The sequence below is a fragment of the Triplophysa rosa genome, linkage group LG1 (assembly GCF_024868665.1).
Source record: "Triplophysa rosa linkage group LG1, Trosa_1v2, whole genome shotgun sequence".
Classification (NCBI taxonomy): domain Eukaryota; kingdom Metazoa; phylum Chordata; class Actinopteri; order Cypriniformes; family Nemacheilidae; genus Triplophysa; species Triplophysa rosa.
Genome location: NC_079890.1, coordinates 36,871,627 through 36,891,773, shown reverse-complemented (window position 1 = coordinate 36,891,773; position 20,147 = coordinate 36,871,627). Strand labels below are relative to the sequence as shown.

The 20,147-nt window shown below is 37.9% G+C and overlaps 2 protein-coding genes across 2 annotated transcripts; both read left to right on the top strand.

The window, feature by feature from the left end:
- The first annotated feature begins 4,251 nt into the window (after positions 1 to 4,251).
- kcng4b (potassium voltage-gated channel, subfamily G, member 4b) lies at positions 4,252 to 8,107 on the top strand. Its single transcript, XM_057329121.1, has 3 exons — positions 4,252 to 4,512; positions 5,277 to 6,104; positions 6,834 to 8,107. The coding sequence occupies exons 2-3, from the start codon at positions 5,358 to 5,360 to the stop codon at positions 7,596 to 7,598; spliced, it is 1,512 nt and encodes a 503-aa protein (XP_057185104.1). The 5' UTR covers positions 4,252 to 4,512; positions 5,277 to 5,357; the 3' UTR covers positions 7,599 to 8,107.
- A 1,858-nt stretch (positions 8,108 to 9,965) lies between these two features.
- LOC130550294 (beta-1,3-galactosyltransferase 1) lies at positions 9,966 to 11,298 on the top strand. Its single transcript, XM_057327753.1, has 2 exons — positions 9,966 to 10,000; positions 10,201 to 11,298. The coding sequence occupies exons 1-2, from the start codon at positions 9,966 to 9,968 to the stop codon at positions 11,225 to 11,227; spliced, it is 1,062 nt and encodes a 353-aa protein (XP_057183736.1). The 3' UTR covers positions 11,228 to 11,298.
- The last annotated feature ends 8,849 nt before the right edge of the window (positions 11,299 to 20,147 follow it).

Here is a 20,147-nt window from a genome sequence, read left to right as displayed (position 1 = left end):
AACACAGAGAAAGATATTTGGAAGAATGCTTATAACCAAAAAGTTCTTGGACCCCATTGACTACTAGGAAAAATTACTTCATATTTTTTTTGTTCTGTTGAACACAAAAGAAGATATTTTGAAGAATGTAGGAACGCAAACAGTTCTGGGGCACTTTTGACTACCATCGTAATTTTTCCAACTATGGTAGTCAATGGTGGCCAAAAACTGTTTGGTTCCAGGCATTCGTCCAAATATCTTACTCTGTGTTCATCAGAACAAAGAAATGTATACATGTTTGGAACAACTAGAGAGTGAGTAACTCATGATCATTTTTGGGTGAAGTATCCCTTTAAATATTTCCAAGACAACATCTCCACCTACTGGACACATTGTTCAAAAAGCCAAACTAAGGCAACCCTTGCAACACATAAAAATATATATATATTTGACTAAAACACTTTCATTTTTATAATGCAGCTATCAACAAGCTACCCACTCAAGTTAAACAAGTTGTGTGTGGTTCGGGTCATCGGCCATCTAGTTGGGACCACCTGAAAAAACTTTTTCTTGTGAAGGTGTTATGGAGGCCAGCAGGGTCATACACATTGTGTTTTTGTACCCTTATGTCCCATGTACTAACTGTGAAAGTCAACATTCTTCTGATGAGTTCCTTAAATGCCATCACCATTCATTCAGCTAGACCCAGGGGCGATTCTAGGTTTTCAATATTGGGGGGCTCAGCCTCCAATGAGGATATATATATATATATACTGTATATATATACTGTATATGTGTGTATATATAGCCACTCTCTAAGCACAACATACTGTATAAATTACTAAAATAAATAATTAAGAAAGAATATGCAGAAAAGCATACAAGATATTATATATCACATTAATCGATCAATCTGCAACATTTATAATTCAAAGTAGGGCTGGGCGATATGGCAAAAAAGTAAACTCGATAGTTTTTTTCTATATTGATCGATAACGATATTTATTTCTATATATATTTAATTAAAAAACTGTATTTAAAAGAATCTATTTTAAATACAGTTTATTAACAAAAGTTAACCTTTAACCAGTTAAAATTCAATTAAATTAATGCACCTAATATCCTCTGTGTTGCAACACAGAGGATATTAGGCCATAAACAACATGTACCAGTTCATTCAGTCTCATTTTGACTCAATTGACTCGTTAAAGGTACAGTGCGGGATGTTTTGTATGATCTATTAAAAGAAATGCAATATAACATACAAAATTGTGTCTTTAGATGTGTATAAAAACCTTACGTAATGAAAAGTTATGTTTTTATTACCTTAGAATAAACCAGTTGTATCTACAGGGAGCGGGCCTATCTACATGGAATTTGTTATGTTGCGCAGCCATGTTTTGTACAGTAAGCTCTAACGGACAAACCGCTCTACAGAGCGCGTTTCGTATATGTTGGTCTTCGTGTGTGTTTTTAGACGCAGCTTGCGTCATCACTGAGGTGAAGACGCACAAAGTAGTATAGTCGTAGTACAGAGAGGAGGAGGAGTAGTCGTCGTCTAGCTGAAGCAATTGATTGTTCTGTCTTAGAAGTTTTGATAAAATGGAGGACCATGCGTATTGTGCACAAGCGCCGACAGAGCGTGAATCTCCGTCGTCAAAGAAGCGCAAACGTGATGCTGCCAGACGAATTAGAGACAAACGGCGGCAGAAATCCAGGATAAACATCGGTGTATCTATTACCAGATGGAAGGCACTGTTGAAAGACAAATGTTTTCAAGGCGACGCCGAAGTTGCCTGTTTTCTGCTAGACTGGTAAGATAATTCAACATTTTCAATGTTTCCACATTTTCAATGTTTACCAAACAACTGTTTTGTTGAAACGGTAACGTTAGCATTTTATACAAATGGCCATATAACCTCCGAATAATGATGTTTTTCCGTCCCTGCGGTACGTACTCCGGTTGTTCCTGACTTTACAAAGGGGGAGACAAACGTCTACTAACTTACACCTAACTGCCTATGTCGCTGTCAGATCAAACGCTTTGAACAGCGTTGCTATTTATTATCCGCTGTCTCAGTAGACGACATCTTTTTTTACTGTTGCGGCCACCGTCGTAATTCGAAAGGGAGGGGTGCGCAAATGACTCAGAGATTCGTTGCAAAACTATAATACAACGCTAGTGGCTGCTGATTTTCAAGAACTGCGCCTTTAAGTAAAGGGAGTGTTCATTCACTACAGTCAACCAATGAAAGGGCTCCGTTGCTGTGTCCATTCGAACGCTATTGGCTCAGCACCTGCGCACATACATAACGCTGCAATAATGTCTTGCTCGAGTAGTGGGATTCATTCAATGCATTCAGTGAACCTTAGTCTTTCAAAAAGACATCTCACATAAACTGTAGTACATTTCTTTAATCATGCAAGCATCTTACATACAAGGTTCAATATTTTAATGTGCACACAAGCTCACTTCATTACATCTCTAATCTGTACAGGGCAGCGCTGGTTTGTTTCATAAGCACCAGCTCATGTTAGCAGATATGTTAACGATGGATATAAAAACGTTTGTGCTTGAGTTTCGAAGTAACTCGCTTGCAATTGCGCCTCAAGTTTGTTTTGTTTAACCGGCGATTGCGAAACAAAATAAGACACTTGATAAACCGCGTGATGACAACTTGAGGTTAGTTTCACCTTTGTTTCCGCTTCCAGTAATGTTTTCCTCCTCATGTCGAGTTTTCTTTGCCAAGTGCAGTTTGAAATGGACTTTGTACTTTGACGCGCGATAAAAGCTGTACGCTGACTGACTGTTGTTGCGTTTATTTCTGCGTTCTGTTAGACTGTGAGATTAATCCATATCGAGTCAAAATGCCAGTAGCTTATCATCGTTTTTGAAATACATTCTATCGCGATTCGATATGATATCGTTTATCGGCACAGCCCTAATTCAAAGTGACAACAACAGCCACAAATCCATATAATAAATGTCACAATCAACTGCTGAGTCGTTTAGTAGTAGGAATAACTTGATATGTTTCCCCCCTATGGAGCGAAAATTGTGCCAAAACTTAACAAACAAATCTAGCGTTTTGCAAACAAACGCAACCTTTTTTGCAAAAGAAACTAAACTCTGAAACAAACAGAAAGCGTTTTACAAATACTGTACATAATGCAATTCGAGAGAAAATGCAAAGGTGTACCATATAAATGTACTGTGTTTAAGTCTCACCTTTTTATGAGATTTTTTCAGCTTTATTTTCTCACAAATGTGACGTCCAGATTTTCTCACACACATTTCTTTCTTAATGATTCTGGTTTTACAGGTTTTAGATATTTCAAATTGGGCAGTTGGAGGAAAGCTTAGATGCAATATGTAAGTAGACCCTGATGTTGAAACACTTTATAAGGTTCTCATGTTTCTCGTCTGCCCAGTTCATCCAATTACAAGTAACTTGAGAGTTGGTTTAAGAACAGGTTTAACATGACAAACAAACTTGATTACAGTGGAGTAAAGACGTTCTCCATATACCAAATGTCTCAGGACTCTTTGGATAGCAGCTGTTGTCAGGTGGCCAGATCCAGCAATGAGAGTCGCCACAGGTTCACTATCATCTGTCTACATGAGATTAAAGCTAAGCCTTGATATTCATTAGTCTGTGAATCAAGAGCTAAGGACACAGAATTTACATAAAGCAAAGCCACAAGAGGTCATACATTACAGAGACCACATTTAAAAATTCACCCTATGCAAAGCACGGCTTTTATCAAATGAAGACAACATCGACATGATAAAATGTGTTCAATCATACTTGGAATAAACAATTGATCTGGAAAATAATGTAAATCATTATGTTACATGTGGGCTATATCATCTAATTATGTTGATTAATAATTAATTTTCATAAAATAACAAAAGTCACTGTTTCAAACCTAAAACAGCGATATACTGAAATAAAACATACAGTCTATGTGACTGGGTTCTGTTACAATATCAACACAGACGAATACAATCAATTTAAATGAAAAGAAAATCGATTTCATTGTCCGTCAATAAAAATATTTAGCTATTAATATAAATATTTTTATTCATTTATATAAGTGTGTTTACCTAAAGTCTATTTAAATCAACTGCCAATCGAATCAAAAGAGTAACTCCGAAAGTTCAAGCTGCAGGTGCGCGCGACTTCTCGCGCAGCTCCACGCGCGCGCACACTTCGGCGTTTAATACGTGGAGAGTGAACGGGATAAACAGCAGCAGGTTTTCAGAGACACTGCAGTTAGATAATCGCTGTTATTCCTCTAGCACAGAGCTTTTTTCACCCGAGCTCCCGTTTGATAGGATTCGGTGTGATCTGTATAAGATTATTTGTGAACGCGCAGAGAATGAAGAGCTCATGCTTCACCACCACACATGCTTCCGGATGGGACCGTCTGCAACTTTATCCTTTCATCTGTCCAAACTCTCAGGATGCTGCTTAACGGTCTTGTTTGATGTAGACAAGCGCTTTACATTTTATTATGTTATCAAAAAAGGTGAGTGGTGGTTTTGCTTTTTTAACTATTGTTTACATTGACCTACATATGAATATTTAATGTTTTGGAAGTCATTTAATATTTAATTTTGTACTGAAAATGACCCTTGCAGTGTTTTACTACATGGTCAACATCACAAATACCATGTTCCACTTCTGTTGTTTACTTGTAACCTACTTCTATTGTTTACTTGTAAATATATATATATATATATATATATATATATATTACCATGGGTTTGGTACATAGTATCAATGAAATGTCATGTTTTTGGTCATGGTACCACTGTACAATATTCCTTTTACACATCTGGCTGATGATTATCAACATTTAGTGCCTTTAAGTGATGCATTGCATCAGTTTGTGTTTCCTTGAAACCTTAAAATATGGCGTTGCAAGTATGATCTACCATTTAAGTCACAGGAACATGTGGAATAGTATTCTTTAGTGCTTTGAAGTACACTTAAATACCATAATACGTGAATATTATAATCTGATACCAGAATTGCTTAATTTTACAGCTACTACTTTTTTGGAAGTGAGCGGTTTTGGTTTCGTTTTACGTATTTATTCAAATGACAAGTCAAAGTTTATTTTGTGATCAAAATGTGTTTATAAAAAATTTATAAAATATTTTCTTTGTCATTTTTGTGAACATGCATTCATTTGCGCTCACACATCAGTAAAGTAATCTGATGATGGAAACATGTTGATGGTGATGTTGATAATTCAGATTTCTCTAATATAATGCTTTTTGACCACAGTGCTGTGCCAGCTCCAGTCTTTAAGCTTCAAAACCACAGAAATCATTATCATTCCACTCACTCGCATGCCCAAATGCCACCATGCCAATCATCAGCAATGCCAACCATGACTTCAGCAACTTGTCAATCAGCACAGACGACAGCAGTCTTGATCTCTACTTCACATACATTCCTGAGACCAAAACCATCAAGGGCGTGTACTTTCAACGGGCCCAGCGACTCCCGGACACCTTGGCCCCCAGAGACGTTGACCACAGTAAACTGGCCCTCATCAACGTCGGAGGGGATCGCTACACGTTCCCCTGGAGCACACTGGAGCAATTTCCCCTCTCTCGTTTGGGACAGTTACGTCACTGCAGCTCCTCGGATGACATCACCCGGCTTTGCGACGACTACGATGAGACCGGGCGAGAATTCTTCTTCGACCGCAGCTCGGCTGCCTTCCGGGTGATCCTAAACTTTCTGGCGGCAGGGAAACTCAGACTGCTGCGGCATGTGTGTGCCGTGTCCCTGTCGGATGAGCTTGCTTACTGGGGCATCGAGCCTGGTCACATGGAGCGCTGCTGCAGACGGAGGATGTTGTCACGTGTGGAGGAAGTGGCTGAGAGGAAGAGAAAGGAGGAAGAGAGGAGGAAGAAGAGGTCGGCTCCACAGAGACCTCAGGCACGGGAAAAGGGCTTCCTCGGGGTCATGAGATGGCTACAGGAGGTCGTGGATAACCCTCATTCGGGATGGCTCGGGAAGGTCTTTGCGTGTTTTTCTGTGATCATGATTGCCGTGACGGTGATCAGCCTCTGCATCAGCACTATGTCTGATCACGACAGCAGGGTTAGTACACAAAATCTATACTTTTATACTAGTATATATACAGCCGTGGAAAAAATGATGAGACCATTGCAAATTTTTAATTTAAAGTCCCTGTGAAATGAAAAATGACAATGCTTATTTTTTCATGAAATATTGCAGCGTTTATAGTAAATAGCTTATCAAAGTGGGTCATTTTCTTTTTAAAATGCATGTACCCTCATAATCTTCAGTTAAAATCTGAAAATGCACTTTCGCCCTGAAATGACGATCAATCTCAAACGATGTAAATTAAACGGCTTGGGCGGAGCAGCCGTGAAGTCCTCCCCTTCAACTGTCAGTCTGCTGCTAGTTTCATTTCAAAATGCAACAGCTGTTTTATACATCCAATCAATTCGCAGTAAAAAACGCAAGCCACACCCACAAATTTTCTCCTTGGAAATTCCTTTTTACTTGGAAATACGTCAGAATACGGAAGTAAAAGCGATCGCAACTTCCGGTTCACAGGGACTTTAAGCAGCATTTCTTGATGTATCGTGGCCATTTCAGTCCAGTGTCTTTGAATTTCAAAAATAAAATCAAACATGAGGAGTGACAAAGTCATCCAACAGCTATGTGAGAGACTGACAGGATGACAAGACACATGAAAACTTCAGGTTCCAGGTTATCGGATAAAGAAAATAATTTTGAACTTTTCCAAACAAATATTACTGTTGTTGTTGTATCTGATTTTTGCTCTTTGTCCTTTCACAGGGTGAATGCTCAGAAAAGCGCCGCAACATATTCATAGTGGAGACGGTGTGTGTGGCCTGGTTCTCTCTGGAGTTTGTGTTGCGCTTCTTACAGGCTGAAAGCAAACTGAAGTTCGTACGCAATCCACTCAACATCATAGACGTAATAGCTATTTTGCCATACTACATCTCTTTGGTGGTCGATAAAGATGAAACGGAGGAAGCAGAGCTTCACGGAAGCGCCGGAGCGGGTCACGGATATTTAGACAAGCTGGGTTTAATCCTGCGTCTCACACGTGCCCTTAGGATCCTGTATGTGATGCGGCTGGCGCGTCATTCCCTGGGCCTTCAGACTCTGGGCTTGACCATGCAGCGGAGCATGCGAGAGTTCGGACTTCTGCTTCTCTTCATCTGTGTTGCCGTAGCTCTCTTCTCGCCTCTCGTCCACCTATCAGAGAAAGAATTCGCGAAGAACAAAGCCACGGGCCCTCACAGCTTCAGTAGCATCCCCGCATCTTATTGGTGGGCGATCATCTCCATGACGACAGTGGGCTATGGTGACATGGTACCGCACAGCATACCCGGTCAGGTGGTGGCCTTTAGCAGCATACTGAGTGGCATCCTCATTATGGCTTTTCCCGCTACATCGATCTTCCACGTGTTTTCTCGATCGTATCACGAGCTCAAGCGTGAACGTGAAATGATTCGTAAGGAGGAGCAAGCAGGCATAGATGCCAGTGCTAAAGAGGATCTCCAGAAAGAGTTGGCCAAACACTGCGGACATTAAGAGCTTACGCAAGGACGGTGATGCGTCAAGACACCTAGACTGTTATACAAAACTGTTTTTGACATCTTTTCTAAAGGAAACTGACTTTATGAGTCTCAAAAAAAGAACTAAGGACTAATCGCAGAGGAAATGTGGAAATGAGATTTGATGGCGTTCTCAGTTGTGTTTTATGTATCAACTTAGTCTCAGATGTTTCTCCTAAAATTGAAAAATAAAAACAGATGAGACCATTGTAAAAATACAGTCACAGTATGGAGGTGTAAAATGAATGTAGTTTGTAATCTGGATTTGGGTCAATTTGATGAGAAATGTTTGAGTTCATATTGAGATCTTGAATAATATTGACTTTTGATTGCAGACTTGACAAATCTGAGCTCAGTTTGAGACATTGTTGAGTTCTCTTCTGAAACTCAGAGACATTTGTGACATTTTAGGACTCTTTTTCTCAAGAGAAATATCTGAAAAGCAGGAGGCTCTCCATTTAATCCCATTGTAAATGAAATTATTAAAGGGATAGTTCCACCCAAAACTGAAAATTCTGTCATCATTTACTCACCCTCAGGTAGGTCCAAACCTGTATATATTTTGTTGTTCTGCTGAACAAAAAGGAAGATATTTGTAAGAATGTCAGTAACCAAACAGATCTCATCCCCCATTTACTGCCATAGTAGGGAAAGTAAATACTATGGGAGCCAATGTGTGATGAGATCAGTTTGGTTACTGACATTCTTCCAAATATCTTTCTCTGTGTTTAGCAGAAAATAAAGAAATGTATACAGATTTGGAGCAATCGGAGGGTGCGTAAATGATGACAGAATTTTCATTTTTGGGTGAACTGTTCCTTTAAGATCTCATCTGTATTTTTCTTTTATATGGGCTGTTTAACACAGGTTAGCTGAAGAGAAACAACTCGCATTTGACATTTCAGTTTACTTCAAATCATTGACCTGAAGATGTGCTCTGAGGGTAGCAACATTATGCAGCAGCCCTATGCTAATGAACGCCATTTGTTTTCCTTTTTTTTTTTTAAACTATTTGTTTAAATGTATTCAGTTACCTTACCTTCCTAGTTATGCCCTTGTTTTTCTTCTATAGTTTACAGAGATACTGATGCTATAATACTTTCCAGTTAAACATGAAAATGTAAATGATGACATTTACGATTACTATATTTGAGTTCATGTGTGTTTTTTCATAATGTGTAATGTGATTAAAATAATGTTGTGTCTTTGAGTTGTACGTTATTCCTATTGTATATTCTTGTACTTCATAAGGTTTGCTTTGAAACGTAGAAAATTGGCATTTTTCATTTGGCATTATTAAACCTTTCACTAAGTTAACTCGTTTCCTTAACATGATTAATACCTTTATAAATAACGTATCTTTTATATCGACATCCAATTTCCATTTACACGTCACATGTGCTTGTTTGGTATACCAACATTAAAAAGATTTCAAATATAGTTAAATGGGGTGCACTTGTTTGTAAAGGCTTCACGTCAAGTCTGCCTCTCCTTTATATCTATATCTATATTGTCTTTTTCAATATGGCGATATAATAATGCCACAATAGGTTTGTGATGATCCTATTGAGAATGATAAAGAACCTGTCTACCTGTGACCACATTTACATGTTTCGTTGAAAGCAGCCACAGTAATTTGATCCAAGACAAACATTAAAATGCCTGTGAGCCCGATCGCTGGCTTTTGAATGGATTTACCTCAGAGGTCATTTCAAGATATTTTACTATGTCATAATGGACTGTGTATGCTGTTAAAATCATGACGCCTATTATTACGTTTATGGAGGAGCGTACGGTACCTCTCGAGGGGCCAGTTGCATAAACACAGTCGCTAAGTTAAGACTGTCATAACAACTATTCTCACTGACTAACAGTTAGAACTGATAAGTCTTACTTTTCAGATTTCTATTAGACCAATCGACTAATTTTTATATAACTGACTAAAAAAAACGTTACGACCAGTCTTGAAGAAAAAAAACTAGATGACTGGTTTGTAACACTAGTCTATGTAGTTTATCCAACCGGCCACAGGGGTTTTACATCTTTGGGAATTTTACTGTGGTTACCAGATGTAAGGCACTAAACATCCTGGTAAAGGTGTGCTGCGAAAGGCTGGGAGAACCTGCGCTGGATAAATTATATGTCTGTTAAGTGAAACGCACATGGAACAGGGTAATTGCATGTTTATGCTGGAATGGCTTTCACTGTAGCGTTGCAGAGCGGAAGAACAGGTAGTTCAAAAATAAAAAGGTTGGACTCACTTTGTAAGGAGTAGATTTGTCCTCAGGCGCATGGGAAAGGTTGATGATGCTTCATATTTGGACAGTTGCTTGACAGCAGAAAGATGGTGCAGAACGTTTGCATTAATGGGGAACAAAGGTAAATTGTTTTGTTTTAAAGTGTCCACTTCCATATTAATTTTGGATATTAAAGGCATAATACATATTAATGGATATATGAGTTTCAAATAGTCACAATATCTTTGAAAGAGTTTGTACAGTCAAGTTTGTTTCATTTAATTGTTCATACTTGTATAGCATAACTAAAAGCTTTTTGTTTCTTTGCATCTTTACATATAGACATGTGAAAAGACTTGAATTTGGAGTTAAGAGCAGATCTCTGTGTTCATGCGTCTTCTCCATCCCTTTGCTGGTCCTGTTGCTGTTTTACTACATTGATCCCCATGTATTAATAGAAACCTGGGCATCAACCGTTGGATTTCTTTCTGAGACATTTACCACAAGCAACGAATCACAGTCTTGGAGGCTTTCTGACCTATATTACGTGAATTATCCGCAGAAGTATCATTTTGTTACAAATGAGCCCGAGAAATGTCGGAAGGAAAACACTTTTGTGGTTTTGATGGTGCCAGTAGCTTCAGGCAACACGGCCGCCCGGGATGCCATCCGTGCAACGTGGGGTATGGAGAAATTGGTGGAGGACAAGGTGGTGAGCGTGTTCTTTCTGCTGGGTTCATCAAGCTCCGAGGAAAACACAAAGCTCAAAAAACAATTGCTGGAGGAAAGCGCCAGGTATCATGATATCCTGCAATGCGATTTCTTGGACAGCTACCATAATCTCACCATTAAGACTATGGTGATGCTTGAATGGTTAGCTCGATACTGTCAGAACGCTTCTTATGCCATGAAGGTCGACTCTGATATATTTCTCAACGTCAACAACTTAGTGAAAATGCTTCTGTCGGCGCCAACCGAGAACTATATGACTGGACTTGTGACTAGGGGTGGTATGGTAGTGAGGGACCCTCGCTCTAAATGGTACCTTCCAAAAAGTGTTTACGCCCCAGCTTTGTATCCACCCTACGCTCTGGGTTTGGGGTACGTGCTCTCTTTGGATCTGCCAAAGAAGCTTGTTGAAGCAGCCAAACGCGTCAAAGCAGTTTACATAGAGGACGTCTATTTAGGAATGTGCATGAAGCATTTAGGAATATCACTGACGTATCCATCAAGAAGAGACCTGTTTCACGTATTCCCTGTGAAATATGACCGCTGCCGATATTCCAAACTCATCGCCACGACTACACAAAGTTTAAGAGACCAAGTAGAGTTTTGGAAGGATTTGCAAAAACCACAGCGACCTTGCTAGGGATCATATGTAGCTGTATTTATGATGGTCATCAGATAAGCCGACAGGTTAAGACAAACATAAGATAGGACAAAATCTGTGTTATTTAAATGTAAGATGTGAAATCCAGGATAAAATCACATTATCTAATTATGAGATTAGAAGCACCATGATAGCCAGAAAGATGTGTTTATTGTTGTTAATGATATATGTTAATATATATATTTAAAATATATAACCCAGTTTGTGAAAACCAGGCTAAAGTCTTAAAATCTAATTCTGAGATAACGAGCATCAAAATTTGATTTCAGCTATTAATTTCACTATAATTTCAATCTCTGACATGGTCTTGCTCAGTTAATAAAGATATCAAGTTTATATTTGTTCTTTACATTATTTAGGATGATTTTATGTAAAAAAAACAGTATATGACAAAAAAAGAGACTTTAGCAAGGTTTTCACACACTATAACAAATACTGAAAACCAAGATAAAATAAAGACTCACTTTAAGAATAAACTCGACTTTTTGTATATTAATTTAAATAATTACATTTAATTAAATTTTTTTAGTTACTTCAGTGTTTCTATTTGTGCGCTGTTATATTGTATTGTAGTTAATATACTTATGTTGCCATTAATAAATGGTGTCAGTAATAGCCTTTTAATTTTCCTAACTCATGGCCAGATGGTCACGTCCTCGCAGGAAAACCATGTAAAGAGGCTTTTACTTGGGTGTGGCACATGCATTTGTTAAACAAATGTTTCTGAAGTGCTTTTCAGGTGTGATGAATACTGGGGCACGTTCAAGCTCAAACCGGTGCGCAGAGATGGGCAGTATTTTAATGACATGTATTTGAAATATGTATTTAATTACTTTTGAGTATTTTGTAATTAGTATTTTCCTATTACAAAAATTTGTTATTTGACATTTTGTGTTATAAGGACAAAACATTAATGTTATTCCTGTAAATAATAGCAAAAATGAACGGACGATCATAGCGCACCTGGATGAGAGTCNCAATAAAGATATCAAGTTTATATTTGTTCTTTACATTATTTAGGATGATTTTATGTAAAAAAAACAGTAAATGAGAAAAAAAGAGACTTTAGCAAGGTTTTCACACACTATAACAAATACTGAAAACCAAGATAAAATAAAGACTCACTTTAAGAATAAACTCGACTTTTTGTATATTAATTTAAATAATTACATTTAATTAAATTTTTTTAGTTACTTCAGTGTTTCTATTTGTGCGCTGTTATATTGTATTGTAGTTAATATACTTATGTTGCCATTAATAAATGGTGTCAGTAATAGCCTTTTAATTTTCCTAACTCATGGCCAGATGGTCACGTCCTCGCAGGAAAACCATGTAAAGAGGCTTTTACTTGGGTGTGGCACATGCATTTGTTAAACAAATGTTTCTGAAGTGCTTTTCAGGTGTGATGAATACTGGGGCACGTTCAAGCTCAAACCGGTGCGCAGAGATGGGCAGTATTTTAATGACATGTATTTGAAATATGTATTTAATTACTTTTGAGTATTTTGTAATTAGTATTTTCCTATTACAAAAATTTGTTATTTGACATTTTGTGTTATAAGGACAAAACATTAATGTTATTCCTGTAAATAATAGCAAAAATGAACGGACGATCATAGTGCACCTGGATGAGAGTCAAAGCGCGGGTGACCCACCCACTAGCTGAATTAGAAGTTTTTATTGTTTTTTCAACCGAGTCAGACCTGTCTGTTATTAAGTGCGTTTGACTTCGCAGTTATATCCGTGGGAAGGTGGTTCAAGTAACAAAAAATAACATTCTGAATAGTTACGGGTGGGTCGCGGCAAAGATATTAATATTAACAAGATGAGCCACTGCCATTACTATTAATGGGGAGGAATGCAACGTTCAATATGGCTGCTCTAGCGAAGGAAGTTCGCCCTCCAGCGATACGAGCCAATCGTCAATCAGTATTGACTAGGGCTGTAGTCAAGTCCACCGTTGTCGAGTCCAAGACAAGTCCAAGTCCAAAGAGGTTCGAGTCCAAGTCAAGACCGAGTCCAAAGAGGTTCGAGTCCAAGTCAAGTCCAAGTCCAAAGAGGTTCGACTCCAAGTCAAGACCGAGTCCAACTGAGACAGTCAAGACAGAGACAGAAAAAAATCATGACTACAAGACCACATACTTAACTATTGAGAATTTTTGTGATGCAAGAGACAGCATATCTTCTATTATCATTATTGTTTGTAATGATCAAAAAGACAATTTTATTTGACCTTAAAATAAGGTAATTTTATTTACTTTAGGTATAGTACTAAAGTCACAAAGCCAAAGTGTAACTTCACTTTTTTTTATTGAAGTGTAACAATCCTATTCTGCCAATAGAAAATGTAACAAATAACCAGCAAACACTTGAATATGTTCCCATTCTTGAACTTATGACTTAGTGTCCCCCAAAGTAACCAAACACCCCCCACACTTTTATAAGGAACTTTTTAACACCTTTGTGTGTGTGTGTGTGTGTGTGTAGGTGTGTGTGTGTGTGTGTGTGTGTGTGTGTTCATGTTTGTATATCCCGGTGGGGACCTAAACCTGAATACACACCAACACATGGGGACTCGTGTCACCGTGGGGACCAAAATTGAGGTCCCCTGGGGCAAAAAAGCTAATAAATTGTACAGAACAATATTTTTTACAAATCTAAAAATGCAAAAAGTGTTCTATGATCTTTAGGTTTAGAGATAGGGGATAGAATATACAGTTTGTACAGTATAAAAACATTACGCCTATGAACTGTCCCCACGGGGATAGTTAACCAAAGCCGTGCGTGTGTGTGTGTGTGCGTGCGTGCGTGCGTGCGTGCGTGCGTGCGTGCGTGCGTGCGTGTGTGTGTGTGTGTGTGTGCCTGCCCGTGCGTGTTCGATAGCACGTTTCGGTGCCCATACTTAAATAACATGTTCATATCGCAATGACAATAAAAATACGATCAATCTTATCTTTAAGCCCTACTTTCTAAACTCCTAACTACTTTCTAAAAATATTCAAATGCAATGCTAACTCTGAAACAAGGCATTAACTTACCTCTCTTTGTGATGCCTTTGCAGGTTTCTTACAAAATTGGATGTTGTCCCACAGGTTTCGGAGAAAGTTTTGTTGCAAAAAGTTTCCTTTTAAGCGCACTGTCGATAAATTCTTTATTGTTTATAAAACCAAATGTTATTACGCCGCTGCTCGCTGACATCGTGCCTGTTGAATTATTGATGCTGTTCATTTCGCGCCGCGGACGAATCGTTCATTTGAACCGGTTCATTCTTTTAAGTGAACCGGTCGAACCAGTTCACCTGAATTGTTCGCGTTTAGCGTCTCCCGTAAACACTTAATATTACCCACAAATTAATTCAGTTCTTCACTTTCTGGCGTGCATGACAGTCCCGAGGACTTGAACCAATATACCGGAGTTATTTAGTTACACCAACAGCACACACTGAACTGAACTGCTGTGTGAAGAGAGAACTTATGAACACGCGCGGCTCTCGTTCTTGAGTCGAGAGTCGGCAACAGTTTTCGGATCACAAGAAGCATGCTCTATCAATGTTTTGTTTTGAAGGAGAAAAAATATATATATCTGGACTCGGTCGAGACCGACTAGAACATTTGGCGAGACCAATGACCAAGTCCGAGACAAGTCCGAGATCATAAAAGTCCGGACTCGAGTACTACAGCACTAGTATTGACTGACGATTCTCTGGGGCGGGGCTCTCGTGAGGCGCTTGCCACACTGTGCGCATGATCAGTAGATGAAGCGATCTCAAAAAATGTGATTTTTAGGGCAATTTAAGTTTAGCAAACCCAAATTACGGTACAGTATATGTCAGGTCTGATTATTGATAGGACATATGCTGTTTAATTGTGATTTTTGCCAGCGATTTTAAAAATATCTGCCTTCCCCCATTAAAGTAGATAGGACAGTGGACTTGATATTAACTGCCCAGAGGCGTTGCAAACATGGCCGCCGAGTGGCACGACTTCCGTAAACGGACTTTGGGCGCGGGAGAATGAGATAAATCAATAATGCTAATAATACGTGAAGGCCTACGTTTATGTAAGTGTGTTGCTAAAATCGGAGTGTTTAATGGACTGCTGTTAGAAAACTTTTTTTCTGTGAATCTAACTCCACTGTTACTCTCACACTTTAAATGATTGCTTGTAAAAAAATATATTTTTGTATTTTCAAATGACTAATTACTAATTATTACTAATTATTTTAATGAAATACATTTTTCACAGCAGTATTTTGTATTTTATTTAAATAGATTTTATGAGTAAGTATTTGTAATTTGTAACTAAATACTTTTTGATGCATTTGTGCCCATCTCTGCCGGCGGTGCACAACGTTTTGCTACGGTTTCCGGTTTGAACGACACGTTACCTGGAAGCGGTTTGCAATGGTGTGCAACAGGGTTTGAGACACGTTTTCTCTTGTTTGGTGGGTGTGCCAAGAATGTCAGCCCAATCAGCAGCAACATGTATATAACCCACGCGGTATTAAAGAGACAGCTCGCACAATGGGTCCAAGTAAAGTCGTTTACAAATGTGTCCGCTGCAGCTCGGTATACGCAACAATTGAAGACATTAGAAGATATGTATTTTGCAGTATTCAACACGTATTTATACCGATTTCATCAGGCTCCGAAAATTCTTCAAAAAGAACACAAAGAATGGCCTTCTCAGCTGCCATAGTTCAAGTCTTGCGTCATCACAACAGGGTGTTCAACCGCACCACCATTTACGTTTAAAAAACGTTTTGTAACGTTTTGTCGGGGTTGAACGCAGCCCGGATTACAAATCTGACACCATTTTGTTGGCAACACCCAATTTTTAATGATCCAATCAGTACTCGATGAACGAAATCAAGTCCCGCCCTACATTTTTTTCTCATTTTAGAAGTTGTTTCATTCGGTTATACGTCACGATATGGAAGAAAAAACAATTGCCACTTCCGTTTCATGCCTACTTTAAAGTGAACCGGAATTTGCCATCGTTTTTATTTAAATATTCTGACACATTTCCGAGTGAAAAGGAATTTCAAAGGAGAAAAATAGTGGGCGTGGCTTGCGTTTTTCCCTGCGAATTGATTGGATGTGTAAAAACAGCTGTTGCATTGATTTTGAAATGAAACTGGCAGCAGACTGACAGTTAAACGGGAGGAGTTAACGGATGCTCTGCCCAAGCTGTTTAATTTACGTTATTTGAGATGGATAGTCATTTCAGGGCGGAAGTGCATTTTCAGATTTTAATTGAAGATTATGAGGGTACATGAATTTTAAAAAGAAAATGACCATTTACTATAAACGCTGCAGTATTTCATGAAAAAATATAAACGGTCATTTTTAATTTCACTGGAACTTTAAATGATCTGTTAAGATTTTAACTACAAATAAAAACTGCATAAACAGTAATTGTCACGGTCCACCGTCTGCCCTCATTTACCACTGGACTACACTTCCCATAATCCTTTGCACCCGTCTCACCTGATCCCTATCATATGGACATTACTAATTCCCATCACCTGTCTACCCCTCATTATCTGTCTTATTTAAGTTCTCTCCTTAGTTCAGTTCTTTGTCTGGTATTGTTTATGTTTATGTAAATGGTGGTGTGCTTGTCTGTGTCGTCTTAATCATGGATCATATTAAAAGTATATTGGATTATCTATGTCTCTCGAGTGTTCCCTGCACGAACCATAACTAATAGAAACTTCAAGAATTAAAAGTAATTTTTTATTGATGTTTTATCTTGTTTAGTACCCTTGTTACAAAAATAATCATTGTATTACTGTACCATGGTAGGGGAAGTGATGTTGTCATATGAGGTTGTGTAGTTATATAAGGTTGTAAACACATTTCACATAATCTGTACATAATTTGTTTTCTTCATTGTTTGGTGTGATAAGTAGCCTAAACAGTATCTAATTTACTTGTCTTCCAAAAGTAAACGTTCTAAAAACGAATCCTCACCCAGACCTGCCTGAAACGCCTCATGTAACCACACCCCCACAAATCTACATCAGTTCGTGGTATGATTTGACTAAGACCGCCCAAATGTATACGCAAGTAAGGTGGGCGTACCTGTCAGTACAATTGCTTTAGAACCTGATGTTCCAAATATGGTAAGAGACGTTACATTTCCGTCACACGCTTGCAGTATTCGACCAATCACTACGCACTGGTTAACTGGCCAATCATAGCACACCTCGCTTTTCAGAGCCATGAGCTTTGTAAAATATTCGCGCGTTTCAGAGAGGTGGGGCAAAGAGGAGATACAAACATGCACGGTATGTGGAAAATACAATGTTTTTGAACCTTAAATCATGTATACACATTGCATTACATCTATAACAAATTATTCGTTTTAGCCGTGTCATATGAAACGCGTGCACTGCAATCTGCACATGGGTGTACATGTGATAGAACTTTATTCTTACTTTACATCAATCTCAATTTAACTTTTAAGAATCAATAATAAGAATGCTTATGCACGCGCAGCTCAGTGAACCACTGTTTCATACTGTCAAAGAATGACTAAACCTCGAGCCAAAAGTCTTTGATAATGAGACGTGATGGGGCATGTGATTTGTTGAATGAATTGAACGTATACGCCCTATACCCTTCACTGACCGAGTTGCTTTTGAGTCTGAATGAGAGAGATCTCAATCGTGAATGTTAGACGAACTGGTACGTCTCGATCGTGAACGAATGACAGGTCTGGTTACATCTCGTTTGTGAATGAAAAGAACCAGTTATTGAACGACAATTAACACATTGTTGGTGAGCTGCCTTTAACAGTTTCTGTCTCTTTCTGTTTGGCTGAGTTCAGTAAAGGACTGACGGCCCTTATGTGGGCCACATGTGGCTGATAGACCAGAAGCCAGCATTCTCCCAGAATTTAACCATATTTACACCACACAATTTTTTTTATTTAAAATATTCCATAAACACAATCAAACAATATTAAACAGAAACACTGATTCACGAAATTTATTTATTTATTACAGATTATGCAAAAGCCATTTTAACCCTCTAGCAAATCAAACACTCAACTACACAAATGTATTCAAAATCATTTGCTTTTGTCATGTTACATGTACTCAAATATCTACAGGTACTCTTTATTCATTTGTAAGCAGTTTTTTTTAATAATATGTAGCATTTAAAGAGGCTATATCTTGCATTTTTGTACACTAAAACTAGTTACATCACTAATAAATTTATTAAAATAAACATCATTTACTCCTTTAACAGTTCTCCTTCTGGGGTTATTCCCAATGTCTGCGGGGATCATTTGAAGGCAAATCTGAAAAGTATATACTGAAATTAGACATCTTTTATATTACTGCATACTTCATTTAAACACTGATTTTCTCCGTAAGGCATTCACATAAGAATTTAAATAACAATTAAAAGACAAAACCTGCACTGTAAAATATGTATTAGTTTAATCTGTCTGGAGAGTGGAGAGTGCATTTTTAGACTGATTTTTCAAATGAGCTTTATTTCATCATTAAACCAATATCGCTGAGGAAACCCCACATTTTTTTGCGAATTTGATAGCTTTTTCAATTAAACAATTTACAAAATCCTTAATCACATGCAATACCGACACAAAATGCTACACGTTTCAATAAAATAACTAAAATGTCAAAACATCACTTACCTGAACATGAAAAGTTATGAGGAAAGAAGAGAAAGGTGCTGCCACAAGTTGATGTTTCCCACTGTGTGCCATATCTTAAACATGTGTGACTCTCATGTGTTTGTTGTTATCTGGGCCATATATCAAAAAATAAGATGTGAACCAATTGAACATTCCAGCCATTTCTAAAGTTACGAATATGGCCCATATTTGGCCCACATATGTTCAGCCATTCCACATCTAGGCCAGATGTGACAGATGATTTTCACATGTGGCCTAAATATGCTTCCTATCTGCACACTCCTACTAGTGTAATATTGCATTAATATAGAGAACACATCCTTACAAACTATTAATGAATAACATTCAGAAAGTGCTATATTAAAATGTTTCAGCCCCATCTGTTTATATGTGACTGAGTCTGATTTACTCAAGTCAGATTTGCTATAGACATTTCATTATGGCAGACATCCTTTTGCTTTTAAGCTTTTCCAGTTCCAGCTTTATATTTATACATTAAACATCAATTCCCCTTTTGCCTTTCAGTCATAGCTTTTGATCTGACAAAACTCAATTCCAGCTTTTGTCATTTACTGGCTAATCACACAATGATGACAAAGATCACTAGAATAAACAAAGCTGGGTATAGGTGTTTGGCTTTGAAGCCTGATTAAAGGATAAATAAACAAAACAATAAATATATTCTTTCTGTATTTAAAAAGGATTTATACAAAGAAGCTTTATGGGGGGTCAGGTTGGGTTACAATTTGATGCCCCCCCTTACCTTAGTTGGTGTACAGCATAATTAAGGAATTCTTTAGGAACACATTTTAAGATTATTAACTAGAAAGAATGCATATAGGCCTACTTGTGGAGACTATTTACATTACATTTACATTTATATTCAAATGATAGCTACTATTCAAGAACACCTTTTAAATACAGTAGGCTACACTGGAAAATCGCATCACAGGTTGCCAAGAAGACACTCCTTTGATAAGTGAAAAGCTACCCCATGATAGCCTAATGATGTCTTAATTATATGTCCAGATCACATTTCACCTGAATAAATACATACATTCATTAATTCATAAGATAAATAAACAAGTTCGGAGCAATATTTTATTTTATTTTTATAGTCCTGTTATTATTTATTCAAATTTTGCTCTCATTGCTGTCTTTTACTTTATTTGGTGAGTTTGACTGTAAGAAAACCAACGTTTGCATGAAGGCGGGTCCAAACGCGTCCT